This window comes from Patagioenas fasciata, chromosome 8 (assembly GCF_037038585.1).
Source record: "Patagioenas fasciata isolate bPatFas1 chromosome 8, bPatFas1.hap1, whole genome shotgun sequence".
Classification (NCBI taxonomy): domain Eukaryota; kingdom Metazoa; phylum Chordata; class Aves; order Columbiformes; family Columbidae; genus Patagioenas; species Patagioenas fasciata.
The window spans coordinates 13800075-13812234 of record NC_092527.1 but is presented as its reverse complement, the minus strand read 5'-3'; the positions used below and the strand labels follow the sequence as shown (position 1 = coordinate 13812234).

The 12160-nt window shown below is 39.1% G+C and overlaps 1 protein-coding gene across 15 annotated transcripts in view; it reads right to left on the bottom strand.

The window, feature by feature from the left end:
- The window catches only part of LDB3 (LIM domain binding 3), a 126986-nt gene that overhangs the window by 57966 nt on the left and 56860 nt on the right, over nt 1-12160 (bottom strand). For 9 of the 15 annotated variants that reach the window (XM_071811726.1, XM_071811725.1, XM_071811728.1 and 6 more), the window contains one exon: nt 7583-7989. In XM_071811726.1, the coding sequence (XP_071667827.1) occupies nt 7583-7989 (407 nt within the window). Of the gene's footprint in view, nt 1-3048; nt 3072-7582; nt 7990-12160 lie in introns of all 15 variants that reach the window. The other 6 variants (XM_065843921.2, XM_065843918.2, XM_065843919.2 and 3 more) reach the window with 1 other exon arrangement.

The following is a 12160-nucleotide window of genomic DNA, read 5'->3' as shown; positions in this document are numbered from 1 at the left end:
CGGTGAAACAGTTGTGACTATAAAAATCACGACAAATCCCTGAGTATTTATGTAATATTTACATATATTAAAATTCTATTCTTACATGCATATATAAGCATATACACACATATATACACACAGGCGTATATATTTCATGCCCATGGACGTACACACATACTGAGCGTTTATTCACCGCATCCATTCATTCTTTCAGAATGATCTTGCAAAGTGCTAGAAAGTGCAATGGGTGAACAGATGTCAGGTCCTCTATTATTTAGACGGTTCCAGTAGTTTCTGTCTGGATTATTAATCATGGCAAAATTTAGTACTTGAACCTTTTAATCTTCAAAGCTTTCCTCGCAAAGACTGAATTAATCTTTCCCAAAACTCTGTGCAGCCAGCCACAAGCGTTGCTACAGCATGATGAACGCTCCGTCTCAGATCAAAATATCCTACACTGCAATGAACAGGACAACTGCAGCCACCGTGTTTTCTAGTGGCTCCATTTATGAGGAAGGATTTTGATTTGAGAAACTGAGCCACAAGCAAGTTAACTGAAGCTCCCATCGCAACAGAACTAGTCAATTTAATGTCAGACTTTAGCTAAAGAGAACCTGGCCTCCTCATACCGCCTTGTTGTACATTGTTCTAGTCCTAGAGTTAGGACTGAGCATTGTCCAGACTTTCAACAAGCAAGCTAAGCCTCAGCTAAGCCTAAGTTTAAAACCATTACAGCATAAGTTTATCAACTAATATTAAGCCTTTCGCTGAACTTCTTCATGTGACTGAACAACAGCTTCTCTGGCTGGCAGGGGACCAAGAGTGTGCCTGTCTTCTGTGGGCTGGCCACAAGGGTGTCTGAGTTTTAAATTCAAACACTCAGCCCAGCATGGAGGAGAAGGGAAAACCAGGCTAAGCCAAGGGATTCTACTGCATTTTCAGCCTTTTGCTTGGTGGGATGCCCTGACTGAAGATGGGTAGAGGCAGTAAGAGACATACAGTCACACATCACACTCAGAATACTTGCTGTAACATCAATGGCTACATGCTAAGGAACAGAGACACAAAGATGCACATGCTGTATTACAACCACAGCCTTTCATTACACACATCAACATTACAGGGGAGGAAACCCAGAAGCTGCATTATGCATTCAAAAAGTGAAAATAATCTTTTTACAAAGACATTTTCACATTTAAAATGTCTCACCATAAACTATTCATCAAGTGTGACAATATTATTATTACACTGACATCATCTGTTGAAGGGTGATGTGCAGAGAGGTGCAGGGTGTTACACTCTTCTCATCACGCACATGCCTCACTTTAACAATGGTATCACTTTTCTTTGTCATACTCTGAACAATCACAGGATAATTAGGAACACACAGGTCCTTGAAATCCTGAATTTAGTGTTCTCACTTCCCCACACCATTAGAAGCATTGAAGTATTGATATATTGACGTATATATATTGATACATTGAAGTACTGATATTCCAAACCCACGATCTGAGAAGATTGTGTGACTGGAAAGAGAGAGGTTGAATGTGCCACTTTTAAAGAATAAAGTTCAAAGCAATTGGTTTCTACAATGAATTACAAAAATAAAAGCTAGTAATCTTAGAACAGCCTAAACTTCCCTAAGGGTAGCAGCAGTAGTGATTTAGACTTTCACTTGTGGTATTTAAAAGGCGTTTAGACAAGGTTCTTAGGGACATGTTTTAGCGCTAGAGTTAGGTTAAGTTATGGTTGGACTCGATGATCCTGAGGGTCTCTTCCAACCAAAATGATTTTATGATTCTCTGATTCTATTTAAAGTTTCAGTGACATTTTTTCCAGAGGGTCATACTACACATACTGGGGCAAAACTGTCACTGAAGTTAGCACGATTCCCCTACAAATAACAGAAAAGGGTACAGATTTTCAGCTGCAGAGTTTTCTTTATAACTCTGGAAGTAAACAGCAGATACTAGTGCTTGTAAGGGGTGCTGGGCTCTGGCACAAAGTGAGCAGAGGGAGGGCCCTAGAGACAGCCAGAGCACCTCTGAAAAATGAATGAGATTTTTCCACTAAGCTGGAAAAGGATCAGGAAAAATAAAATCCCAAAGCAAGTAAGACTAAACACGTCTGTAATGCGACTTCTGCTTTGAGACAATTGTAACAGAATAATTATCAATGTAAATTGGCCAGATCACTCCAAAGGAGTTAACATCATTTGCATGACATCACACCCACACCTCATTAAAATCAACACAGAATGCCAGACCACTGAAAATTATCTGCATTAAATATTATTTCAGTTTTATGTACACTACTACTTCTAACCTCTTGTCAGTTTAAATTTGACATTTAACTAATATAATTATTTTATGCTGAATTTAATCCACTCCCCAGCAATTTCGCAACATTCAGCTCAGAGACAGAAAGCAGGAATTGAGAGACAATCCTCTGCCCTTAGAAAACTAAAGCTCAAAGCTGAGGACTCTGTGAACTCCTAAATAAAGGAGATCAATCACATTTTCAAATCAATAGTTGCTTCTCATTTGGGGAATATGTTTACTAAAGTAAATGAATTTTTAGATCTTCTCCATATCAGTATCTCAGACTAACCCAAATAGGAATTTTAGTGAAGTGGGTCTTTGGAAACTAATGCTGAGGCTAAAAAATACACCACTAATAATACATCAAAAAAAAGCTCAGATAAGGCTCCCCAAATCCTGAAGGCACAAAAAGTACTGAAAGACTTAGGAGGAGTTAAACATGGACTGTAGAGACAAATCTGGAAGCATTTACAAGGACTAAGCAAGCTCAGATGCCAACTCCATTTGCAGCATTAGAACACAGCTGAGAAATGCTGGACACGTGGGGTGCTCAGAGGGGAGCACCACTGGACCCCACGGCAGTGCATGACTCTTGTCGTGCCAATAAGATTTTTTAGAAAATACTTCCACTTGCAAGCACACACGCAGCAGGAACACGAGGGATCATGCTACCCCGGGACACCAATCTTCACACACACATACAGTGTAACACAAATACTTGGCACTACATAGAAGTGATACTAACTTGGCAGCGGTGTTGGTTATGACCTAAAAGAAGAAAAAGAGAACAAACAACATCAAAAACAACCACACAGAAAAGGTCAATAGTTTTTAGAGTGCAAAGGGCAAACGGTATTTACAAAAGCTTATTAAAAGTTTTTTCAGGCCATCTACAAATAAGACCAAAAAGTAAATGTAAGCCTGAAAACCCCAACATGATTAAGAAAGGAAAAATGTGCAGGGATTACAGGTGATCCACTAGGATTTAGTAGGGTACCATGGCATTTTGGCTGACTCTTGAGCATGAATTTATTGCTCTGTATCCCTGAAAGTACTATTATCAAAGTGTAGGGGGGAGAAGGGAAGAGAAACAAGCATTTGCAGAGTATATTCTCATCTGAAAACAGCAAACAAGTGGTAGAGATTATATTCTTCCCTCAGATAGTAAATATTCAGGGATGAATTCTGTTCCTCTCAGGCCACCCTCAGAGCTGGTATTGCAAGACTGATTTTTTGGTCTTTTATATGCTGGAAAATATCCAAAGTATGTATTGATGTATGTTTTAAATCTAAAACTAAGGAAAATGCCTTTGTGTTTAACAAACTATTGGCCTAAATTTGACTGCACCTACATTATGCCAACAGTGGTGTAAGCCAATTAGTTTCAGAGTAGTCACTCCTAATTTATTCCATGTGAAATGAAGCAAGTTCGTGCATTATGTGGTTTTTTGGATACCCATATCAGGAAATTTTATTCCAGTTGGTATGTACACAGTATAAAAAACATATGTTCATGCTACATCGTGCTTCACTCCATAAACAAGAAGTGATGGTGGCTCACACAGTAATTCCAAAGAAACACAATTCAAAACTCAACATAAGCTTATGCAGGTCAAAGTTGGGAGTGAGGAACAGCAAGTGTGCTCAGACTGTCATGCTGTATTATGTGCTAACACCACTTTCTGTTGGTTGCATGAATAGCATTAATGAGCCATGACATTTATTTTCACTTTGTATTTTCAAAGCTTAGAACACCCATTTTTTGTTCTTATTCTTGGGTGAAGAGTAATACATCATAGTTTGTGCAAAATAAAAAGGAAGAGAGTCTAGGATCAGTTAATAAACATTTCTTCTTATTTAGCTGCACAGAATGCTGTTGAGAGAATTGGGCACAGAACCTTCCCCAACTCACTGTTGTTAACATTTCTGGATCTGGGACTGATGCAAAATACTGGACTTCAACGTTAGGCTGTTAGAGTGACATTCAAAGTGCTTTTGCCTTGTGCAACCTTCGATATTTCTGCTTCTTTTTACATCCAGCCCCTTTGCATTGGCTCATTCAGCTGTCTGTCTCATGATTAAAAATCTCTAATAAGCCAAAGCCACAGTAAAGGCTTCACACTCCTGCATTTCCATTGAAAAAGCAGTCCCAGTTCATCACCTGCACTTACTGCTCTTCAGATTCTCGGATTCGAGAATGTTCTGCTAACTTTATAAACCCTACGTTAAGCCAAATATCTCAGTCTATTACAGGAATCAGTAGAGATGTATTAGGAACAAGATGTAAGCACGTCAGTGATCCTATCTCCATTTTAGGTATGTGCAGGACAGCTGGGCACTCATTTACAACAAAACACAGTGTAATCGTATCATTTTCTGAAGTGGACTCTGATGCCTGCTTTAATCCTCTGATCCAGGCCTCTGCTCTACATGTAAAATAATATTGTGAAGGCAGAACTACAGTCTTTAAAATAGGCCTTAATTAGAGGAACCACTTGTTTGCATATAAAAACATATTCAAAGATAAAAATCATTATGTGCACACACTAAGAACAGCTCAACAGCCATATATCCCAGCGGAGATTTTTCAGATGTGAAGAGGCTATTATAGCTTCCTCCAAAAAGACCAAAGCTTTGCTTCTCCTTATGTTTAGTATGCGGTGAGAAAATTCTCTCCAGATCAGAGCCCCACGTTGCTTCTAAATAAGGAGACGTACGAAACCCCCAACTTGCTGCGCACAGAGGTCACCCAGCCAGCAAACAGTAACCCAAGCCACCTGGCATGTAGTGGTGGGACAGGTATTTACTGCCCTTGACCTACAATGTAAAAAATGTTAGCGGCCATGACTCACTCTTCATGTTTATTAATATTCCTCTTTCCAGAGACTTCAGCACATGAAGTTCCACACTTTTAACAGGTCACCTCTATATTTTTCACCTTGGCCCAGGATTACAAAGCTTTAATGCAAAGGTGCATCAGAGAAACGGATGCTGTGTTCTTCTCCACAGGTCAAGGAAATAATCTCAAAATCAATTTTAGCTTTCTGATAGGATTTTTCCAAAGGGTTAAGCTAAACCTCCAACAGCAGCTCACACAAATTTAAATGATTCAGTGAAAAGAACACCAAATTGAAATACAAAGTGTACCTTAAGACTAACCCCCACACACCTGAATTTTCTCATAACTTCTACCATACTGCTAAATGCATGTTCATGGATGCAGAATAAATTCACAGCTTTGGAGTACCAGAATGTCACAAACTTTACGTAGCATCTCATGTTGTACTATGTGAGAATGTTCACAACAAAGTCCAGAGCTGATTTTGCAGAGCTCACAGTGCTTTGCTTGTGCACTTTTTCATATGTACCCACAATGAGATCAAGACTACCACAGATAATACAGAAGTCCCAAGATAGTTCCAGGTTCCATGTTCTCTCCCCACTTCATGGGTAACACTCAGATGGGAGTGTAAATGATGGGATTATTGAACTCTGAGTTTTCTCTGCATGTAAACAGAGATGTAGAACTCTCAAAGCCACAGAGGAATTACCTGAAAAGGTACACATACTTAGTGGCTTTGGGCTCTTTTATCTTTTCAGCTTGTTCCTGAGCTGCAGGATAAAGCCTGAATTTTTTTTAACAGAATATTTAGATGATTTCTCAAATTTTCTTATTTGTTCATCATTGCTACAGATATTAAAGGTAGATAGACAGTAACTCCTTAAAATTTTGTTCCAACTCCAAAAAAAATCTCAGAAAAGAAAAAAAATCTCATGGAAGAGCAGCAGAGTGAAGACAGTGAAGTGTCCTCTGCAGGTACACCTTTTCTGCACCCCAGCAATCACCGCCATATTATGTAGTCCTATCCCAATGACCACCACATTGAGTTTGGTGAGTGATGGATGCAGCTGTGTTGTCATTCTGACAACAAAGAAACAGTCAAAATGCTGAGCCATCCAAAATGCAGCCCCTTCACCCTCACGAATGTTAATGGGGGGTTATGAAGACAGTGGGAGAAAGACTCCCAGATGTAGCCCCAGAAAACTTTGCATATTGCAATAAAACAAGGATTAGTTTTCCTCAAGAAAACTGTAAATTAAGAGAGAAGCATTTTGAGGTTTATTTTGCTGATCTTGCTTTCTAACTGTAATTATTTTCTTTTAAACACTAATTGCTTTTCTTAATTATCATCTGGTATGAGAAGGGAGAATAGGATTTTTTCAGATAAGTTAATTAGGATTGTTAATGCCAAGCACTTAAGAGAGTTATGGCGAGTCATCTATAACATGTATATATGCTTTTTATGACAAAATATCCTTACTTTGCTACAATTCAAAAACCTGTGGTTTTACCCTTGCAAAGAGCTCCTGCAATGCAATATAAAGTACATGAAAATATGTGTTTGCTATCAGACCTTGAGTGGATTGTCTGAATTTTCTCGTTTTCCACATATAGCCACGTTCCTAGCATCAAAAGTATATTTTTTCCCATATTCATAGCAAGAAATTTATCTTCACTTTCAATAAATGCACAAAGAAAACCCACTAAAAAATAAAGTAGAGATTTGTTTGCAAATGAATAAATGAAGGCAGAAAAATTAGGAAAACCTGTTTCTCATTGCTTTTTCTCATGTGCTCTAGTCCAAGCTCCTCACTTCACAAACCCACTAATAGAACAGTTGATCTGCAATACAGTAACACTGAAAACCTTGTCAGCATGAGCTCAAACTATCCAGGTAGTGTCTAGAGGTCATTCCTTGATACACACAAGTTAAGTGCAAGGCTGACAGATGTGAGACAGACAATGTTCAAACCAGAGGATTTGACTAGTTTTGCATAGGAGAGACAACACGCTAAGGAAGGAATTATAGTAGACTAGCATGTTAGATTTGCTGGCCAAAGCAATTTCTCTTTAGGAAAGCACCAAAGATCAGACCTGTTTTCTAGCAACTTCTATAACGGTGATCCTTGGTTCTGTGAGACTGCATGCATTAAATAGCAAAACCCTAAGGTGATCACACTTACTTCACTCAGAGTGCTCCTCCTCATGCTGTGTGACCGTAAGCAATCCATATTGCAATTCAGATACCAAAGACCAAGAGTGATTCTGTAATGGTGCTGTATTTTTGGTTTTCGGGGGGTACTGGAAAGTTTAGTGATTGTTCCAGATCTTAATCATGATAAGCAGACAAATGCACAACAGGGTAGGTACTATGACATTCATTTCTCAGCAAACTCATTACTTATTGAAATATTAAAAATTTTACCATGTTACCTACCCTCTAGGAAGTCCACCTTCTGAAGCCCTTCGGTTGAGACTTAATTTATGCATCTCAGCCATTTCCCTGAGAGTCTCTGCTGAGTACAGGCCAATAGGGTTGTTATACTGCCTCGCAGGGCTCAGCTGCTGTACAGGACTATTGACATCGGTCAATACGGGGCTTAGTTTTGAACCTAGATTGCTCTTTGCAGGTGAAATATCAGGAGTCACAGACTGAGAGGACACAGAAGATCTAACTGCAGTAGTCTTTAAGTAGGAAGAGCTATTTGAAAAGCTGATCTCTTGCTGGTTGAGGTAGCCTGAAAATGATCCATTGGTTGCTAAAATACTACCCATAGGCCCAGTCGCCGTGTTAGTTAGAGGACTGAAGGTTGCTCTGTTGCCATTGATTTCCCAAGCAGGTTCCTGTAGTAGCAAACATGCAGGCCAAGAAAAGAAAAAAGAAAAGAGCAATCATAGAACACATGCAAAAATAATTTATCTGCAATTACTGCTTTCTAAACATACTGACAAACTTGCAAGAAATTGATTTGGGCCAAAGCATCCAACCTTTCAGAGAAGATTTTCAACAAAGAAGCTTATTGTTTCAAAATAAGGGAAGCAAAACATACTCAGGCATTTTAAAATTGCTGTTTAGTTGAAATCAACAAATAAAGCTTAACATTAAAAGAGCATTTGCTAATAGCCAACCTTATAGCAATAATTTTCTCTAAAGACAACACTGTCCATTAATTTCTAGGATAATTAACTCTTAAAAATATCTTGAGGTCAGAATCATTTCAGATATTACACAAACATAAAAATCAATGCCATTATTATAAAAATGCAATGATTCTAACCCACACCATTCTATTTTCCATGAGTACACTATAAGCTGTGGAAGCCCACGCACCGCATTGCTTGGGCAGACTCTGGTTCATGCTGACAAGGCCATGCAGCAGGGTTAGCAAACAGACCAATGTGAGAACAGGCACCGCTCAACACACAGGATGCACCTCTTCACGTCATTTCTGAAGAACTGCTACCTGAAGGAATGTGTGCATCAGGATGTAGATGATGGGTGTTTGATCCTACAGTTGTGGCCCAGATAATATTCCTAACTAGGACAGCAGGATCTATTGTCTTAGTTGAAGTCACAGGAATCTCTCCTACAATAGCTATACCCATAAAAGTCTGTGCTGGTGCTCAAAATAGAAACATTCTACCAAAATCTCATTCTGGAAAAATGCAGCACACTATGCTTCAGTTTCATAAATGATTTGCTAGTAATGCCACTTAGCGAAACCAAAAAAAAGGTAATATCAAAAAAGAAAAATACTGCTTTTTTAGCCACACAACGCAGGAAGTTGTCTGAGTTCTGAGGAAGTTTCATGGAAAACTTCTGGGCTTATGTTGGCTAAAACACCCTACCACTGCTTCTGCCATTCAGTTCAAGCTCATTCTGGTGCAACACCATCTAAATCCCCAGGACTGGAGGGTACCTGGCACTTTGCGGGAAGCACAGAGCACCTTTTGGGTTAAATTGCCTCATTTCCTTCCAGTTATGGGCAGCACGTGGTGACCAGAGCTCTGTGCTGTTTGGAACTCTGCCTAAATGCAGGATGGGCAATTTTGTCAGAGGAATACAAACTTGTATTTCAAGGGGGTGTTTTATACCTTTACTCTCAGTTTTCTTATAATTTAACTTCTAAAAGCTCAATGACAAGAATATAAATAGCAAGATTCTAATATTATTTTTAACATCTCTTTCATGTTTGCCTTTCAAAACGAGAATCTCGAGTGCTGGAACTCAACAGCACATGTTTCAAAATAATGAATTGTACAGTTTCAAAAGTACCTATTTTGTTCTTCTCTTTTGTTTGTAAATATGCACTTTGGATAAAACAATCTATAGCTGAAATACCAAATAAACTATTTGAATGCTTGGCAATTTCTAGATTTCTCTAGAGCCATAGTATCGGTTTCTGGTTTATCCCAGAAACTTAAAATCCTGGGTCTGCCTAACTTGGGCTAGGTCGCTTGTGCTAGAGGAGGAGGATCCCTTCCACCTCTCCCTCTGGACTTAGACCAGGTGCAGCCACCACAGGGAACCAGAGGCTTCAATGCTCCCAGTCAGAGCCTATTGGTAAGGCTGCCATCTGGTTCTGGGGGACAGGGACAGGCAGGGGACACGAACCTGGCCAAGGGCTGGAGCCCACAGCCAGCACTCAACAAAAGCAAGGGCAAGAGCAGGTGGTGGCCTGCAGTGACATTTTGCTTCATTTGGGCTGGCACTGCTTCCATTGCCATATTTAACATCCTACAGGCATCTCCCTCTCAGCCTTACATGAACCATAGCCCTGAACAGAATTTGGCCTCTGCTGTTCTACTTTGCTAGTGATGGTTATCATTAATGTCATTTACTGATTTTGATGTTAAGGTTCACGAGGAAGATAAACATATAATATTTTCCTCTTGGATTTTTCTATATTGCATATTTAAGTTTAGGGAGATTACATTTAAAAATCAAGATGATATGGCCAGATTATTTAAAATTAATTGGAAAAAAAAAAACCCTAAAGGTCTGCGGATATAATTAATCATAACATTAAATACATTTAGGAAGTTCTGAATCAAAAACATAAGTCAGATAAAATGAAATGAGAACATTTCCCTTAGTAATAAACTGGAAGAGATTTTAGCTGGCATTAATAGTTGCCTGAGGCTGCAGAAATAGATAATCCTAAAAGTGTTTTTCAGAGTATTTATTTTAAATTAATACATTTGAATTACATACTTCAGTTATTATACCCTGACATCAAAAACACCAAATAACCAACTTTTAAGTAGCCTACTGCAAGCTTCCAAGTATCATTAAATAAAGATAAAACAGGGATTCTCTTGAAAAACATGTTTTAAAAGAGAAATAAATGCCCAAGGCCACATTCATAAATTAAGTCACCACTTATGCAAATGTTTTACATGCTGGCAGAGGGGGACAAAACAAATATATATATAAAAAAAGAATGCAGAGGCAACAGAGAAGAAGGAGGATCATCAGAGTCACATTTTTTTACCTTGAAAAGCCTGTGGTTTTTATCTAAATTTCCTGTGGGTTTTCTTTCTATACCCCATAATTAAGGGACATACAAAGGGATCTAGTTATAAAGTATCAGTTTTGACTGCTAATGAGAGAAATGCCAGGTATTTCCTTAATTAAAATGCATTTTCATAATTTTGGAGCTACTGGACACTAACAGTAGGCAAAGGGAAAATTATAGAACTACCATCAAAAATGATGATTGGTGATTTTGCTCACAGTTACTACATGAACAGAGTTTTGGTTTCACTCCTCAAACAATTTCTAGCTGGAATACTAGCACACTGTAACTCAGCACCAGAATTCCCAAGAACCCAGCACTGCTAAGTCACTGTTCTCCATTTTGCGTTAATATTCACAGTAGTTTTAAGGTAGGTGTTTCGCCTGTGTTTGGGGAGGAAGAAATGAAACTAAAAATGGCTAAGAGAGCAGCTGTATAACTTCAAAAGAATTACTGCCTTATAATCAACTTCTTTAGCTCTTCCCTCTTGTGATTGACAAAGAATATCCTACTGGGAATAAACTGAGAGATTTCGGATTTTTTTTCCTCCAGTTTAGTGGCAAAACCAGATCAAGGCAGCATTTCTGAAATCCCTTCTGAAATGGGAAGGTTTCTAACACTGTGCAGCAGCACAGCTCTCAGCATTACATCACATGAAACGCAGCCAAGAGTCACAAACGCTCCCCTGTCTCCCGTCTCTCTCGTCCCATCCTGTCTGACAGTCTGTGTGCCTGGACAAGCGAGCAAACACTGTGATCTGCACAAGGCTGGTGCTGCCCTGCAGCCGACCAGGAGAGGAGGCTCCGACACTGAGCAATGGGCTTCATTCTTTGGGCAAGAGCTGTGATCCTGCAGCAACCCCCTACTAGGAGGGGAAAACTGCGTTTTTATTTCCCAGTGTAATGTCGGTGAATGAGCTTAAAACTGATAAATGCAGAGGAGTCTCAAACATTTGGGAATAGACAGGAAGCTATGAATCAGCTCAAATTCCATTTTGAAAGATTGTTATTGTTTTTTTTAGAAATATTCACTTTCTGTGAAGGGCAAATACTCCTTATCTATCAGAGATGTGATAAACAAGTTTATATGGGAAGACATGATACCAGTTTTTCAGGTTCTCTTCTTGTGACAGCCTATGTTCTATTTCTCTTTTCCAACAACCATACAGTCTTTATCCACCTTTTGCAATTCTGGGAGAAGAATTTCACAGAATGGCAAGGGTTGGAAGGTATCTCTGGATGCATCTAGTCCAACCCACCTGCTAAAGCAGGTTCACGTAGAGCTGATTGCACAGGAATGCACACTATACTAATGAATTTGACCTCCCAACATGCCCAAGTAGCAGCTGTTCCACTAAACCTTTTATAGGAAAAAGGAAATGAAGGCACCACAGCATTAAATGACTCTGCTCAAAGACATCCAACAAACAGCGTTTGGCTCAGCCAGCTCTTCCATCCTGTGCTTTACTTAAAAAGTCAGTCATCTCTATATCTATT